Here is a 17719-nt window from a genome sequence, read left to right as displayed (position 1 = left end):
ATAGTGTAAGTATAGACAGTTCTGAGCAGTTTGATTAGAAAGGGGCAACAAAGAGGGTGAAAATGGAAGTGGCTGACAAGTAAATGGAGGATTTTTTTTTTTTAAATAGACAGTAATAAGCATGATGAACTGCTGAGGGACGAATATGGCTGAGAGAGAGTGACTGTACGAGACAGAGAGAATGACTGTACGACAGAGATGAGGACCTGACAGCAACGGCATACCAAGGGGGCAATGCAGTTGTCTGCCTCAGCAGGAGAGGTCTTTATTACAGCGTTTAGAATTGCTGCACACAGTGATACTTTTTAGTAAAAAGCAGACCAATTTTTTGTCGTTTTCATCATTGTTTTTTATATTTTTATTTATTTATTTATTTTTGAGACGGAGTCTTGCTCTGTGGCCTAGGCTGGAGTGCAGTGGCATGATCTTGCTTCACTGCAACCTTTGCTTCCTGGGTTCAAGCAATTCTCCTGCCTCAGCATCCCGAGTAGCTGGGATTACAGGTGTGCAGCATCACGCCCGGCTAATTCTTGTATTTTTAGTAGAGATGGGGTTTCACCATGTTGGCCAGGCTGGTCTTGAACTCCTGACTTCAGGTGATCCACCCGCCTCGGCCTCCCAAAGTACTGGAATTACAGGCGTGAGCCTCCACGCTCGGCCCATCATTGCTTTTTAAGTTCTCTACAGATACTGTGTGCCTTACTGACTGCACCCAGGTAGACTGCTCTCATTGTCCTTTCCTTGGTGCCATTGGATAGTATAAGGTTTGGGGAAAAGGAGGAGGGGTTGGGATCTAAAGCATAGGTAGAAGGACTGTCCTTGGCCAGGAGGAACAGATAATCTTTTTAACCAGAAGGAAGGAAGTAATCATGGAAGGGCACAGATGTGGGAATTGTGGCATCAGGAAGTTGAAGGAGTTGTCATCGTATGCCTTCTATTTCCCCTGTGAGGTCACCTGCAAGGCCATCCCTACTGGGGGAGGGATATGCCACATTCTCTTGGCCTACTGCAATTAAACAACTGATTCATCAAATCCATGCTCACTAAGCAAATGATTTGGTTTCCATTATAGGCTTGCCCATGGGGCAAGAATGTGCTGACCATACAGATTTCTCATAGTAGGCCAGGCGTGGTGGCTCACACCTATAACCCCAACACTCTGGGAGGCTGAGGTGGCAGTACTGCTTGAGCTCAGGAGTTCAAGACCAGCCTGGGCAATAAAGTGAGACCCCAACTCTACAAAAAATAATTAACTGGGTGTGGTGGCACACACCTGTAGTTCCAGCTACTCAGGAGGCTGAGGCAGGAGGATCACTTGAACCTGGGAGACTGAGGCTGTAGTGAACCATGATCGCACCACTGCGCTCCCACCTGGGTGACAGAGCAAGATTCTGTCTAAAAAAAAAATTTTCTCATAGTAAATTAATAAATTGACTTTTGAACATGATTTGGTTACTGCGTAGCCTGACTACGGATAACAAATTGTGGTCCTTTTTACGGTTATACCTCTTGTTGGGCTATTGCTTTTACACCAAGTGACTCAAGTAAATCTCTGGGCCTTCAGAGGCATGGGCCAGATCCACAATAAGCAGCAAATCAAGGTAACCTCCTCAACCCCTAGGTCATGCCTTGCTCAGCAAAAGTTGGCTTTTCATTAGCTGTCGCTGGCCCAATTTCCACCTCTTCTCTCTCAATTCATTTCTACATACACCTATTCATCGAGATATCTTAAATTAGCTGTCAGTGTATTGACCTACTAGTTTCTCTATGAAGGTATTTCCAAGAACAATACAGGAAATAAAACAAGCACATCAAAGAAATATATTGGTATATCACCATTATTTATTTATTTATTCCACTATTCATTCAACAGATATTTACAGACCATAAACCCTGTGCAAAGCTTACTATGAGAACTGTGGGAGATACAAAGTCCTCATGGTATTTATAATTCAGTAAAAAAAAAAAAAAAAAGCCATTAGTTCCACAAAGAACAGGCTTGCAGAAACACACTTTGGTTGAAGGGGGTAGAAAATCAGAAATAAAGACAAAACACCCTACAGTAAAATTGATATAAGCAGAAATAGGCTATCAAAGGAAATCCTGCAATCTGAGTAACGTTAAAAATATGATGATTATTTAGAGACAGCCTCGCTTAGGGGCAAAAGTTATGGCAACCCCTTTGGAATTAAGCATGAAATTAACTCAGGACTTTCTGATATATAAACAATGTGCTAGTCTCTATAAAAGCAGTAAGTCTGGCTTTGAATTAATCTACAAGTTCATTTAGGGTTTTACCCCCCAATCCTCAAGTATTGCCATTCGATACGGGATCTGTCCTTCCTTCCTCCCTCTTGCTCTTCTTCATCACGGTTTGTGCACCATCATAAATACGATGTGGTTTTTCCATGGCTTGGAATTTTCTGCCATGGAATCACCTCAATTATGCATAGTCTTTCACACACTACCACCCAAGTTCTGTGTAAATTATCTGATGACCTTAGGTATTTTTAAAAGTGCCTAGCACACAGCAGATGCTCATTAAGATTCATTTCCTCCTTTCTTTCCTTCCGTTTTTTTCTCTCCCCGGTGAGGAAGGGAGGGAAAAACAGGAACAAACAAAAGATAGAGGTCTTGTAAGCCAGCATCTTTTTGGTGTAAAAATACTGAAAAAGTTGAAACCATTTTTTATTGCCTACCTTGTGTCTGCGGGCTGTAAGGAGATAGGAGTTTGGACCTTTTCTTTTCATAGCCCTTCTGGGTGATGTCCCCTAAAATAGCAAGAAACAGAAATAGGTTATGCATTATTCTTACTCTGTGGTTTTCCACTGTAAAAACAAAATTAATTACAGAGTTATAGAACTACCACATATAGAGGCAGGGGGTTGGGGGGGTGGATGTATGGCTCTTTGCCAAGGATTTTGCTATGCATGATTTCCCACAGGCTTGGAGCTGACTTCCTGTAGAATACTGTAGAGCTTGTCCCAAAACCAATCTTGCATAGCAATATGTTGTATACCATGACAGAGATCCCCAAGTTCCTAGGCATCCCCAGCTTCCTTGGTATTTAAGATATCCCAAAATGGAATGTGGCAAGGCTGATAACGATTTCTCTCTGGAGTTTCAATTTACCAAACGAATACAACTGGTTTCTGAGGTATTCACTTATATTAGTATACAGAACCACATAAAAGTAAGAGAAGACAAAGTTCAGGCTCTGGATGGGATAATTAAAAGGACTTTCTGTACCCTAACACCTGTGCTGGAACCTGGGACTGGAATTCCCACGTCCTCTCCCCTTGGTTCAATGCTTTGTCTTATTTATTCATGTGGCTCTCTTTTCCACAATGTTAAATTTAAAAGTATGTATGATGCACAAATTAGTGCACATACAACAAATGCAATAAGGATAAACTGATAAATACAGGAGAAAATCTGTAGTTGAACTGGCAAGAAATGGACTAGGTACTAAGGAAACAGAAATAGATGGATGAGTAGAGAGTAGGGTTAAAAGGAACAGGAAATGCAGAGAAACAAGAGGACGTTAAGGGAGAATGAGTGATTTAAAGGTGAGGGATGAAAGATACGTGGTGAGGTGACATGACAGAGCACTGTTTTCTGAAAAAGAACCTTTTAAAATAAGAGATAACTTTATTTACTGTGAAGCCTTACATAGAACCTAATATATAAAACAGGAAAAAAAGTCAAATTGTAGTATTAAAAGTACTTTAAACATTCAAAATTTTAATATCCACTTATCAGGGGAAAAAAGCATGTCTGATGGATACAAATTTGCAATCAAGGGTGATAAATGTCAGGTGCTGTTGGCCTCAGCCTCCAATGCTGCAGTGGATGGTGGAGAGGAAGCAGGGATCACTAAAAAGGGCTAGAGCAGAGGACTTAACACTGCACTGCAGCAAGTTCACCCTTGCTGGGAGAATGAATTGTCAGGAACCAAGACTAAAAGCCAGAAGGAGTAGATGTTGGTCCAGTGCTACTACAGAGATCTGGGTAAGAGTAAGTAGTAGCTTGAATTAAAGATAGTGGTAGAAGGGATGAATGAAGTGAATGAATTAAGAGCAAGACCATAGGATTTGCTGACTGGTTGAAAATAGGGGCCAGGTGCACTGGCTCATGCCTGTAATCCCAGCACTTCAGTAGGTCAAGGCGGGTGGATCACAAGGTCGGGAGTTCAAGACCAACCTGGCCAACACGGTGAAACCCCGTCTCTACTAAAAATACAAAAAATTAGCTGGGTGTGGTGGCACATGTCTGTAATCCCATCTACTCAGGAGACTGAGGCAGGAGAATTGCTTGAACCCGGGAGGTGGTGGTTGCAGTGAGCCGAGATCGCGCCACTGCACTCCAGCCTGGGCAACAGAGCAAGACACTGTCTCAGGAAAAAAGAAAGAAAGAAAGTAGGGTGGAGCTGGTTTCTCGCTTGAGGTGTGTGGTGAGGTCGAAGAAAAGAGTTAAGCTTAGGACAGGCCTGTGGGACACACAAGAAGAGACAGCTAATCGACAGTTGGTTTTATGGATCTAGAACTCAGGAAAGAGAGATTTGGAATCATTGGGATATAGTTGAAAAATAAAATGATACAATCCTCTTAGAGTAATTTGCAAGTTTCTATCAAAATTGATTCAGCAGCTGTACTCCTAAGAATTTATTCAATGATAACATTCACACACGTGCACAAAAATCAATAAGAGTATCCTGTGCTCTGTTTACAGTAAAAAAAAAAAAAAAACTGGCAGCAATCTAGATGCTTATATTATAGACAATCTATATCAGTGGCTTTCACCTAGGAGAGTTTTGTCCCCCAGGAGACATGTGACAATGTTGGGAAACATTTTTGTCACCATGGAAGAAGAGGTGCTACTGGCATCTAGGGGACAGAGGCCAGGGATGCTGCTAACAACCTGCAATGTCCCACAACAAAGATTTATCCAGCCCAAAATGCCAGTAGTGCTGAGGATGAAAAACTCTAATCTATATAATAATGGGCAAGTAATCCAAATATATTGCCACAGGAGATGTAATATATTACGTGTAAAAGGCAAGCTGCAGAACAGTAGGTATAACACAATCTGATTCTGTAAAAAATTAAAATTTTTTTTAAAAACAGTAATATAGGTATGTTTGCATATATACAGAAAATAATCTGGAAGGCTATATACTAAATTGTTTATCCTTGGGTGATTTTCACGTGTGTGTGTGTGTGTGTGTGTGTGTGTGTATACATATATTTTGGAGGCAGGATCTCCCTCTATCACCCAGGCTGGAGGGAGTGCAGTGGTGTGATCATAGCTCACGGCAACCTCAAACTCCTGGGCCCAAGGGATCTTCCCACCTCAGCCTCCCAAGTGGCTGGGACTATAGCCACGTGCCACCATGCCTGGCTAGTTTTTAAATTTTTTCTCAAGACAGAATCTCACTTTACTGCCCAGGCTGGTCTTGAACTCCTGGGCTCAACCAATCCTCTCGCCTCGGCCTCCCAAAGTGCTAGAATTACAGGTGTGAGCCACACCTGGCCTGTTTTATATACTTTAGTAGAGTTTGATTTTTAAAAACTAAAAAGTACACATCTTTCTAAGAATGAATGGTCCATAGGTGTATATTTGCTAACAAGATGGTTTACACAGTATATTCAATTTTAAGAATGATATTTTTGATAGGTCATTGGATGGGGTTAAAAAAAAAAAGAAAAGAAAAGAAAAATAGCTGGACAAGGTGGCTCACGCCTGTAATCCCAGCACTCTGGGAGGCCGAGGCAGGCAGATCACCTGAGGTCAGGAGTTCGAGACCAGCCTGGCCAACATGATGAAACCCCGTCTCTGCTAAAAATACAAAAATTAGCTGAGAGTGGTGGCGCATGCCTGTAGTCTCAGCTACTCAGCAGACTGAGGCAGGAGAATCCCTTGAACACAGGAGGCAGAGGTTACTGCGGTGAGCCAAGATCACACCATTGTACTCCAGCCTGGGCAACAAGAGTGAAACTCCATCTCAAAAAAAAAAAGAATAATGTGTTTGCACACATGTAGAATTTTTTTCTGTGTATGCATTGGAAAAATGTGCATGTTTACTCACCAAAATATTAACAGTGGTTAGTTATGGCTTGCAAGATTATGAAGTGGTTTTATAGTTTCTTTTCCTTCTTGCTGTTATTTTCTAATTTTTCTGCAATGAACATTATTTCAAGAAACAATAAATATTTTAAAACTTCAATCATGACTACTTACTACACTATACAAATTTAATCACAATGGTCTTTCATCTGTTTCCCTAGTAAAATACAGAAACTGTGAATTTTTGTTAAAAAAAAAAAATTTTATTAAACCTTTTCAAATTAGCCAACTCAAGACTTCGGGGAATTTCAGTACATACAGCTAACAGGGGTACAGAAGCCTACCAAGGAAACCGTCATTAGAAACAGGAAACCATGTCTTTTATTGTAAAAGAAATACCAGAGCATTCTTCTGTTCCATTCCCCACTCACAAGATCCCCTACCTCCACCCCCTACCCTGGCACAAAGGCCACTTCTGATGGCTCAGCACACATCTGGCAAAGTGACAAAGTGAAAGGCCTTTAAAAAGCTTTCTTCAGTGCTTAAGTCTCAGTCAGGCAATGTCAGTAAATGATCGTGGGACAATCTGTTAGATTTGGCATCCTGGACGTTAATCAACTACTAACCACCTCAAGTTTTGAAAGAGGTCAATCAAGAGAGTCTAGTTCAGTCATGCCAATTAGCTCCATCAGATCCACAAACGAGCAAAGAAATTAAGGATACCTGGAAGAAGCTGAGCTGCAGTGAGAATGTGAAGACTACAATGCTAGGCCTACAGTAACTTTAAAATGCTCCCCCCACTCTCCGTTTTCTGACTACAAGACCCTGTGCTCAAAAGTCACCCCTCTGTGATGCCTTCCACTACTTCCTCCTAGTGCGCCTACAAATCTGCATACATGTCTGTGATAGCACACCACTGGTATTTTAATTATGTGTTTACACCCCATGTCTCCCTACTAGACTGTGCACTTGAGGGCAGGGATTGTGTCTTGTTCATCACTGTAGCCCGCCCACAGCCTGGCACAATAGACGCTTGTTGAACGAGTGACTGAATGAATTAATAAAATGGAGGCAGTGAGAGAACAATAAATCAAACAGACATGTGTATTTGGGTGGAAAACTAGAAATGGGAGAAAAAGAGTTCTTTAGCAAGAACTGAAAGGCTCAGGGAATGGAATTTAGTGGACCAGAAGTTTACCGAAACTTGACAGCTAGACCTTAAAGGTGAACAAAAAAGCAATGCTTGGACTGCCTGAAGAGAGGAATAGTATACAAATCACAAGGCGCTAAAAGCTAGAGAACTCCAAGCCAGATATAGATACATCCCTTAGCTAGAGGGCAAGACCAGACAGAAAGAATTCAGTGAGAATCTGTTATTTCACATTTCTGTGGTTGCCACCTATAGTCTGTGCTCTTAAATCATCCTCACCACCTGTACTTACACAGATTTTGCTGCACTAAAGCAATGTTTTTCAACCTTGTACAATTTTTAAGATTCTCCCAAGGAACTTGCAAAAATACAAATTCCCAGACCCCTTCCATGGAGACTCTGATGCACTAAGTCTGGATTAAGATCCAGAAATCTCTACTTCTAACAAGCATCTTCCAATGAGTCCTAAAGCCAGGCAAGTTTGGAAATTGCTGCAGTGAGGAATCCTGTCCGGGGTATGCTGGATGGTTCTGCAGACTGAATTGTGAGGAGGGAACTGATTGGGAGGAGGGGGAAGAATGCTGGCTGGGCTATCCAGCCACAAGGGAGAGCACGGAACCTCTGGAGCTCAGACACTGAGTCACACCACAGGCTTTCTTACTCAGAACAGATTTTTTGCCATCTGGCATATAGAACAAAAAGGAGAATCATAATGATACCTATATAAAATTTGCATTAAAATGGCATATAAGGTAAACCTGTTGTTCAAGTTTTTTTGAGAAATAAACAAATACAGGGAGGATTAGCCTTCCCCTCCCACTAGAGTAACGTCTTTTGTCCAGGTGCCTGTAGCGATTGGCAGGAGTGGAGGCAGGCATAGAGCCTTGTATGAAGACACTGACCTAAACCAACAAGAGACTGGTCGTGGCGAGTCTGGGACCCACACGCTGTGAGACTGTCCAGCTGCATCAGAATTACCACAGTCTTCAACAGCCAGCAGCAGACATACAGAAAGACACGTGTGAGGCTGAGTATAAAGGACATATGTTTCCAACTTCTTTCCTCACCACCTGGGATCAATGAAAACAGCTTGGCACAAGTGCCCCACAAATCATCTTCAAGTTGATTGAGAGAGGGCTGTGAGGAGGTGTGCGTGAGCCTGCCAGCCACCCAAGCCTCCTAAAAGCCACAAGGTGGTAGGGAAAACAGTCGCATAAGTAGTGAGCAGTCAGGTGTGTATTTACACCAGTGAGGGGGTGACACTGTGCTGTGGTGAAGAGCTCAAGGGTCTGAGCTAGACAGAACCACATCTGAGGCAAAAGGACTCGACAAGTTTTATTTCTTGATAAATCTGTTTCTTTCTTTTTCTAAGACAGGGTCTCACTCTGTCACCCAGGCTAGAGGGCAGTGGCATGATCATGGTCCACTTGTGGGCTCAAGTGACCCTCCTGCCTCAGCCTCCTGAGTAGCTGGGACCACATGGGCGTGCTATCACACCCAGCTAATTTTTAAAAAGTTTTTTTATAGAGACAAGGGTCTCGCTATTGCCCAGGCTGGTCTCAAACTCCTGGGCTCAAGCAATCCTCCTGCCTTGGCCTCCCAAAGTGTTGGTATTACAGGTGTGAGCCAATGCGCTCAGCAGAGCCTCAGTTTCTACATCTGTGAAACGGGGAACAGTCTCTCCCTTGCAAAGTTTTCACTGTGATTTAAAATATAGGGTCTGGGCTATGGAAAATAACATCAACAAACATTGACTAAAAGCCTTCCCTACTGGCCAAGTGGGGGTAGGGGTAGACAATTATGTTGCAGAGAAGAGGCACAGGCAAACAAACAGGACTAACACTCTATAATTAAGCGCCATGGGAGACACGTACACAAATGCAGCACCTTCTGGAACCCAGAAGGAAGCATCGCGATCTTGGCCTGAGTAGGGAAAGGAATGCTTTACAGAGCAGATGACATTTGGTTTGGGTCTGGCTTTTCATCCTCTTATCAGAAAGGTGATATAAATTCCTAATGATACAGTCACTTAGTGGTTTGCTAGTTGTACTCTGCTGCTGACTGGCTCTGTATGGGCATGGCCATGTTTGGTAGTTTTCAGGATTCCTATCTCCCAAGAAATGGGGCAATGCTAAGTAACTTTCCTTTATGACCTTGTGCAGTACCTTGAGCAATTAGGGGCTAAATAAACACAACAGCTGAAAAATTCTGGAGGGTCATCAAGTCATATGTATAACTTTTTCTGTCGGGAACAGTCTTAATGGACAGAGAGCAAGGGTTACAGCTGCAGCCATAAACTTCCTGCCCCAGTGGAAATAAAAGAGCATGTGCCATGCAACCCTGCTTCAAAGTCACAGCTATGCAGTCAGGGGTGGTGATAGAGGGTGAGGGGACTTTGGGAAGGAAAGAAAAGCATTTTTGAGCACTGAATGGATGATATGCAGGTCATTAAACAAAGACAAATAAAATAGTATCTTTGCCTTCAAGGAGTTCCCAGTCTAAACAAATATTACAATAAAAGTGCAAGTGCTACACTCAAGATTATTTGCAAAGTCCCATGGGAGCAAGGAGAGAATGGTAATGAAAATTATAATACTTGATAAGAACATATAAGTAAAATAACACTTATCAAAGGCCTCCTATGTATCAGTCTCTGTTCCAAGAGCCTCACAACAGCCCTATCAGGTGATATTATCATCATTTTTCTCAATTTATAGGTGAGGACAGTGAGGCACAGAAGTTTAAGCAACTTGCCTACAGTCACACCTAGTAAGTGCTGTGATCAGGATTTGAATCCAGGCAGAATTGGCTCCAGAGCCCCTGCTCTTAAACACTACCATATATTCATTTTTACAGAGACGCTCCAAATTCTACTTCAGAAAGATTGAGAAGACATCACAAAAGTTGCTCTTGGGTTAGGTCTTGAAGGATGACCGTCAGAAGAGATAGACACTGAGGGTCAATGAACAGTTTATCAAACCCAGAGTTTGGAAAAGAGTGGCATGTTTGGAACAACAGATACAGAAGCTGTAATTTCAATCAGTGATGAACAGAGATGGCCCTGCTGCTACTCCTGCAGCCTAACCTGAGGTAAGACTTGGCCGTTTGTGCCTCACCACGAAATCCTCAGACACTTGATGCTGAGGGTTGATAGTCGCCTCATGGGCACATCAATTTACTTCACTCTTCAAAAAATGGCACTATATAACACCACCACCAATCTAACTTTCCGAAACATTCTTTTAAATTTTTTATTCTTTAACTTTTCAAAACATTCTGACATCAATTCATTTGATTTGGCTGAAAACCTTCTTCAATAAATGGAAAAGGCATTACCTCTATGAGAACAAGAAACAGGTGTGAAAAGTTAAATGTCTTGCCTAAACTAGACTAGAATCTCTGGCCTTTTTCTTGCTGTTCTTTGTCCATGTTATTTGTAGGTGGCCCCTAAATCAGATGCAATTTAAAAAAATAAAACCTGTTGTCCATAAATAAACAATATAAGCAATTACTATGAATCACTTCAAAATACAGATGACTTTCCAAAATGTATTAACAATTCTGCTCCTCAACAGGACCCTGGCTAAACTGTCTCTTTTAATCTCCTTCATCTTTTATTTTTTTGAGATGGAGTCTCTCTCTGTTGCCCAGGTTGGAGTATAGTGGTGCAATCTTGGCTCACTGCAACCTCCACCTCTGGGGTTCAAGTGCTTCTCCTGCCTCAGCCTCCCAAGTAGCTGGAACTATAGGCAAGTGCCACCACTGCCAGGTAATTTTTGTATTTTTAGTAAAGACAGGGTTTCACCATGTTGGCCAGGCTGGTCTCCAACTCCTGACCTCATGTGATCCACCTGCCTTGGCCTCCCAAAGTGCTGGGAATATAGGCATGAGCCACTGCCCCTGACCCCTTTCATCTTTTAAACCAGACAGCCAACTGTGGAAACTGTGTCCAATTGGTGTTTTAAAAATAGCAAAAAAGGCCGGGTGCGGTGGCTCACGCCTGTAATCCCAGCACTTTGGGAGGCCAAGGCAGGTGGATCATGAGGTCAGGAAATCGAGACCATCCTGGCTAACACAGTGAAACCCCGTCTCTACTAAAAATACAAAAAATTAGCCAGGTATAGTGGCGGGCGCCTGTAGTCCCAGCTACTCGGGAGGCTGAGGCAGGAGAACGGCATGAACCCGGGAGGCGGAACTTGCAGTGAGCTGAGATCGCGCCACTGCACTCCAGCCTAGGCGACAGAGCGAGACTCCATCACAAAAAAAAAAGCAAAAAGATCATTATACATCATTACTAAATATTCATTTACGTAGAATATGGCCAACATCTTCAAATCTATACCTGAATCTAATCATCCTATTCTATTCTTTACATGTAAATTTTAGACCCGGAAGGTGTTGGCTATGGCTGGAAATGGGGAGTAGGACTAGGGTTATCACTACTCATACATGAGGGATACAAGTAGACAAAGAGAAAGAGATAAAAATATAGCTGAGAATGTGAATGAGGGCAATCTTAAAGCAAAGCTGAAAAAGGCAGAGGATGTGAATACTATCCAGGAGAAGCTGGCTGGAAGACAAAAATTTCATTATTATATTTTATCATGTTCTCTTCACAATGATAATTCCATCCAATGCAATATATATAGCAGCCGCCCATCTTCAAATATCCTCCTTCCAGAGGTGATCTAGAAAGGCTCACAAACATACAAAATGAAGCTCACAGTCATACAAAACAAGGACCTTAACACTTAAACCAGCTCCTGGCCTCTGTCTTCCCCTATTTTTCTTGCTGTTTCTTACTGAAAGTGTCCAACAGGACTCCAAAGAATTTACAATCTTGAATTATTTTAAAAACTCTCTGTAGTTTCTTTCTACACAGAGGTAGAATTGATCCTATGATGAAAAGAGTAAAAAGATATAACATTTTCCTAGTTTAGCCAGAAATAAAGCTCTGTTAAACTACTACAATATGTTGAAAGAAGATGAGAATTTTTATTGTATCTAATTTTTTAGGAATAAAATCAGTGGTTCTAAAAGTCTTCAACTGGCAGTCTAAACTTAAAGTGTAATAAAAAAAAAAGCTATAGTTTTAACTCAACCTTGTTAATCTTACAAACCATTTTCAAGGAAAATGTTAGGACATTCAAATTTCCATTCTCAGTAGAGATCCTCTCACCTCATTTAGGACAGTGACTAGACATTTTCCATGTCAAGAACTAGAGAATAAGCACAGACTGCTTTCTCCTCAAACACAAACCATAGAATTGCTTTGGCTGCACAGCCCTGTTTTCTAGGTCAAACATATGTGACTTCTTACAAATGGTATTTCACCTAAGGCACCAAGCAAGTTCAAACAAAAAGCAACAAAGTAAAACACTGAGAAAATGATCTGTAAGTCTCATCATCAGGCGCTGGTTAAATTAATCCATCTAATGCAAAAGGTATGTTTATTTGTCCACTTAGAAAAACCATGCCTGCAAATAAGAAGTTTGCTATACAAATGACCTGAAGGTTTCAAAGGGACAGGAGGAATCCAGGGGATGGTTCAGTCAATAGAAAGAGCACGGGTTTTAGCATGAAACAGATCTGGGTTCAAACGCTGAGTCTGCTGTTTACTTGCTTCTTGACAAGTTACTTAACAGCTCTGTGCCTTAGTTTCCTAATAGGTAAAACTGGAATAACTCCTACCTTGAGTGTTTATGATGAGTCTTCAACGAGAGAATAAATGCAAAAGTCCCTGGCACACAGCACATACTCAACTTGTTTTAGTTGACAACTCCCCAGCCCCAACCCCACCCTTAAGTCCTAAGAATAACTATCTTTAAAAGGATTATCTAGAAAATTCTGGGTTGGTAAATTCTCTTTTAAAAAAATAAGACAGAACGCATCAAGTATCACTAAAGTTGCTCCACAGTGCTAGACTCAGATCATGGTACTAGACGCAGCACTAAGAGCCAACAAAGTTAGTGCCTTTGGATGCTAAGGGCCTAAAAGAAGGAAAACTGATGTCTCAAAGAGGAGTATACAAATATCTAAACCAGAAATGAGCAGAGATCAGTTAAAATGCATATATGTAAATGTATGTAAATAAATCATGCTATTATGCACAAAACACTGCTACGTGCATCTAATTACGAATGTTGCCAAACTTCTAGAAAAAAAAAGAAATGGCGGCGGGGTGGGGCGGAAAAGTAATTTTCATTATCGCTTCTTCTTTCCCCCTTTATCTTGGTAATTTTTCTCTGAAGATTAGAAAACTGTTTCTAGTGTTAACAGCTAGTTATCTTCCAACTATTCTGCTTTTATTCTTGCATCAATTGGAGCAATTTTTAAAAACCAGGCAATAAGTAATAGTATCTATACCAATCACTGAATCTGAATTAAATGGTGCATGTGCCAGGCATTCTTTATCAATAGTCTAGATAAAATTAACAGTGATCAAAAATCTAAGTATCTCCTTTGGCAGGCGCAAAAAAAGTGAAAACTTTTAAAGAGATGAAGAATTTTGTTGGTAGCCAATTCATACTGCTCTGGAAACCAAAGATGGCCAGGGAAAAACACAAGTAAGGAGAATACTGCCACTACCACAGCATGGGGATCACAAAAGCAGGTCGCTTAGGCCAAAGTGGAAAAGGGTTTTTCCAATGAGGCAGTCAACATCACCATTCTGTGTTTGGCATAGGTTTATAAACTTGTGTTCAAGTCCCAGTGTCCAGAGACTTAGGTTTTCCTCCCCATTTTGTTCCAAACTATTTATCTGATACTGGGCAAGCCACTATACATCTCTGGGCCTCAGTCTCTTCATCTGTAGGAATAAGGATCTCATGGGCTCTAAGGCTGCTTTAGCTCAACGTTGGATGAATGCCATTTGTCTGGCACTGTTACATATGGCAAGTCAAAAACAAGGGAGGATATCCAGCAGGCAACAGGAGAGAGAAACTCTAGAATGGATATATAGATTTTAGAACCATCAAGCGTAGGAGGTGGTAGCTGAAGCCCTGGGTGTGAATGATATCACCCAGAAGGAATGCAGCATGAAAGAAGGCAGCCAGAAAAGGAATCCTGGGGTAAACTCACATTTAAAGAACAGGCAGAGGAAATGGAGACAATGCTGACACACAGCAGGGAGACCAGCAGAGAATGAGGAAAACGGAGGCAGAGAGGAGAAGATGAGTGCACACTGTCACATATATAAGGATCAAAAAGTAACTACTGGATTTGGCAGGTAGATCAGCAGTGGCCCAGTTAAGAACAGTTTTAAAGGAACAGTGAAGGAAGAAAACAGATTATTTAGGACACTGAAGAATGAGTAAGAGGTGAAATGACAGCAATAGATTTCCTTCGTTCAATGTTTTGTTAAAAAGGGAATGAGATATGGGGTAGTATTACAGAAGGCTAGAGTCAAAGCAGGTGAGTTTTCTTTTTTTCTTTTTCTTAAAGATGGACAAATATGTAAGTTACAAAGACAGCTATTAGAAAGATACTGATTCTACCAACAAACACTGAGAACTTCCTACATACAAGCCACAGCTTTAGTGGGACATGGGCCCAACATTTATAGGCATAGTGATGAAGTTTATAGTTTCTTCCAGCATAGAGAGACATCTAAAAAGAATTCTATAATTAATGATTTAATTACAAGTTCGATAAGGGTTAGTGTTGTCAGTGGTTAGGGCCAGGGCTTCTCAACCTGGGCTGGGAATGTGGTATCTGCGCTGATCTGTGAGTGCTTTATCGGTGTGGAAATGTTAATACTCAGTCCCTTGGGGCAGTCTAGCTGAGCTTCAGGGAACTGAAAGCCTTGGGCCAGTCACCTCGAACAGGCAGTCTTTTTACCCCACTGTATTGAACAAATATATCATCTTCTGTGTTTGTCAGGATGTATCAAAGGTTTAAAGCACTGCAGGACTTTATAGACACCTTTTCTCTACGAAAAAGGGTAAGGATGGGTAGGCAGGTATAGGTAGGTGCTGGAGCACTGGGAGTGAGGACAGAAGATGATAGGGCTCTGGCTTAATGACCTCTAAATTTCTTTCTAAACAGGAATCAGAGTAAAGGTTTTCTTGTCTACTTTCCCTTCTACATTCATTCACTGCCTATTTCGTTCTGGGTACCATTCATCTAAGCAATCACATACATTAATCCATATAGTCCTCAAAACAATCCCATGGAGAGTATTATGAGTCTCAGTTTCCAGGTGGGAAAGTGAGACATAGGGAAATTAACTGACCTGCACAAGGACACAACACTGTGAGAGCCAGCTTCAAAGCAGATGGTCTGGCTCCAGCATCCAAACTCTTACCTACCTCTCAGTGCTGCCTCTCTAAGGTATTTGTGACAGGAATGAAGAGTTGGAAGAGAGGGTTTGGGTAAAGATATTCAGAGTTGCCAGGCACATGCTGTGCTAGGCAGTGCTGAGAGGCAAAGGAGATGGGAGAACACAATGTTTTTAGTTATGTTCCACAGTTCAGTGACTCTCTCCAGTAGTGCCTGGGAGAAGGCTGATGTTCGTTTGAATAACATAGAGCTGGGGTGTAACAGGAAAAGAGGATGGAAGGAAGCAATGAACCAGGCTAGCAAGTATTTATTAATCAGTAATCAACCAATCAGCAGTAAATACTCTTGAATAAATAATTGTGCAGTACTATCAGCCTAATTTCTATAACTTTTCAAAGTTATTATGGGAAAGGCTGGGTGTGGTGGCTCATGCCTGTAATCCCAAGACTTTGGCGGGCCGAGGCGGGCAGATCACTTGAGGCCAAGACAACCCTGGTCAACATGGTGAAACCCCATCTCTAATAAAAATACAAAAATTAGCCCAGCGTGGTGGCGCACACGTGTAATCTCAGCTATTCGGGAGGCTGAGGCAGGAGAATCACTTGAGCCTGGGAGACAGAGGTTGCAGTGAGCCGAGATGGCACCACTGCACCCCAGCCTGGGGGGACAGAGCTAGACCGTCTCAAAAAAAAAAAAAAAAGTTATTATGAAAAATATACTCAGAACTCATCTTGGGAGGGCAGAAGATGTCACCTTCAAGAATAAATAACAGGATTCCAAAAGGAAAGAATGCTGAAAGAAATCATGGAAGGGCCCTCAGGAGGGTGTAAAGGTTCCTCCTAGGCTAATTCTCCTTGCCTATTTCCCTATCTGCTTTTCTTTTCGAGACAGGGTCCCACTCTGTGGCCCAGGCTGGAGTGCAGTCGTGCAATCACAGCTCACTGCAGCCTTGACTCATTCCCATCTCAGCCTTCTGAGGAGCTGGGACTACAGGGGCATGCTACAATGCCCTGCTAATTTTTTGTAGAGATGGGGTACCACCCACCTCAGCCTCCCAAAGTGCTGAGATTACACATGTGAGCCACCTCCCCTGGCCAAGATATCTGCTTTTTTTTTTTCTTTTTTTTTTTTCTTTTTTAGAGGCAGGATATTGGGTTCAAGCAATCTTCCTGCCTTGGCTTCCTAAAGTCCTGGGATTATAGGCAAGAGCCACCACGCCTGGCCTGTATCTGCTTTTCTTTTCTTACTTTGCACCTAGACATAAAGACAAAAGCAATGACAAGTGATGAAGAATATAGGAGACTGTAAAGAAAATGCTAAAACTGAAGTTTTCTTGGGCATTTCTTCCTAAAAGCCCGAGGGAGGGGCGTAGACTAAATAAATTATTGCTGGTCCAGGGAATGGCTTTGGGGGACATGGTGGTGGTGGAAGTTCAGGGGTAAAAGAGCAACTGAAGGGATCTAGTACTGGGGGTAGGTAAAAAGAAGATAATAAAACCACTGGAGGCAGTGGTGGGGAGGGAAAGGGAGCTCCCAAATCCACTGGGTCCGCTCTGGATCATACAGTCAAGAAAGACAGCCAGCTGCTGCTTCTGGTTCCTCTTTTCCTGGCAAAATTTTAAATAACTAGCTGGTGGTCACTATTTTTAAAGATTAAATAAAAACAACCCACGCCCCTCAATGCAGCCTCAGCAAAAGAATAAATGTTAAACGTTAATAACACTCTTACGAATAGAGGCTCAAGGAAGGGTGGAGAAGCAACCAAAAAGAATAAAAATGATCTTGCAGCTATAAATTTGTAACAGAAAGCTGTCCAGGACATTTCGGTAGTACAACAGCTGATATCCTTTAGCAGGCAAGAAAGCACTTAAAATAGAGTGAAACAAAGAACTATGACAAACTGCTTAAGGATTCTAATAAATGACTTACAATTTTATAAACACCTATCCACCAATGTTTAGGAGATAAAACTTTTGGCTTGGCTGATAATACAATCCTTTCTCTCTTTAATTTGTGTGTCTATTATCCCCCTAAAGATATTTACGTCGGCCAAGCGCGGTGGCTCACGCCTGTAATCCCAGCACTTTAGGAGGCCAAGGCGGATGGATCACAAGGTCAGGAGTTCAAGAACAGCCTGGCCAAGATGGTGGAACCCATCTCTACTAAAAATACAAAAAAATTAGCTGGGGGTGGTGGCAGGCACCTGTAATCCCAGCTACTCAGG

General features: G+C 41.9%; 1 protein-coding gene across 7 annotated transcripts in view; it reads right to left on the bottom strand.

Moving 5' to 3' along the window:
* The window catches only part of DIP2B (disco interacting protein 2 homolog B), a 252440-nt gene that overhangs the window by 123356 nt on the left and 111365 nt on the right, over nt 1-17719 (bottom strand). For all 7 annotated transcript variants that reach the window (XM_009247723.3, XM_009247721.3, XM_002823234.4 and 4 more), the window contains exon 2: nt 2700-2771. In XM_009247723.3, coding sequence (XP_009245998.2) covers nt 2700-2771 — 72 coding nt within the window. The remainder of the gene's footprint in view (nt 1-2699; nt 2772-17719) is intronic.

This window comes from Pongo abelii, chromosome 10 (genome assembly GCF_028885655.2).
Source record: "Pongo abelii isolate AG06213 chromosome 10, NHGRI_mPonAbe1-v2.0_pri, whole genome shotgun sequence".
Taxonomy (NCBI): Eukaryota; Metazoa; Chordata; class Mammalia; order Primates; family Hominidae; genus Pongo; species Pongo abelii.
This window is presented reverse-complemented; position numbering and strand designations above follow the sequence as displayed.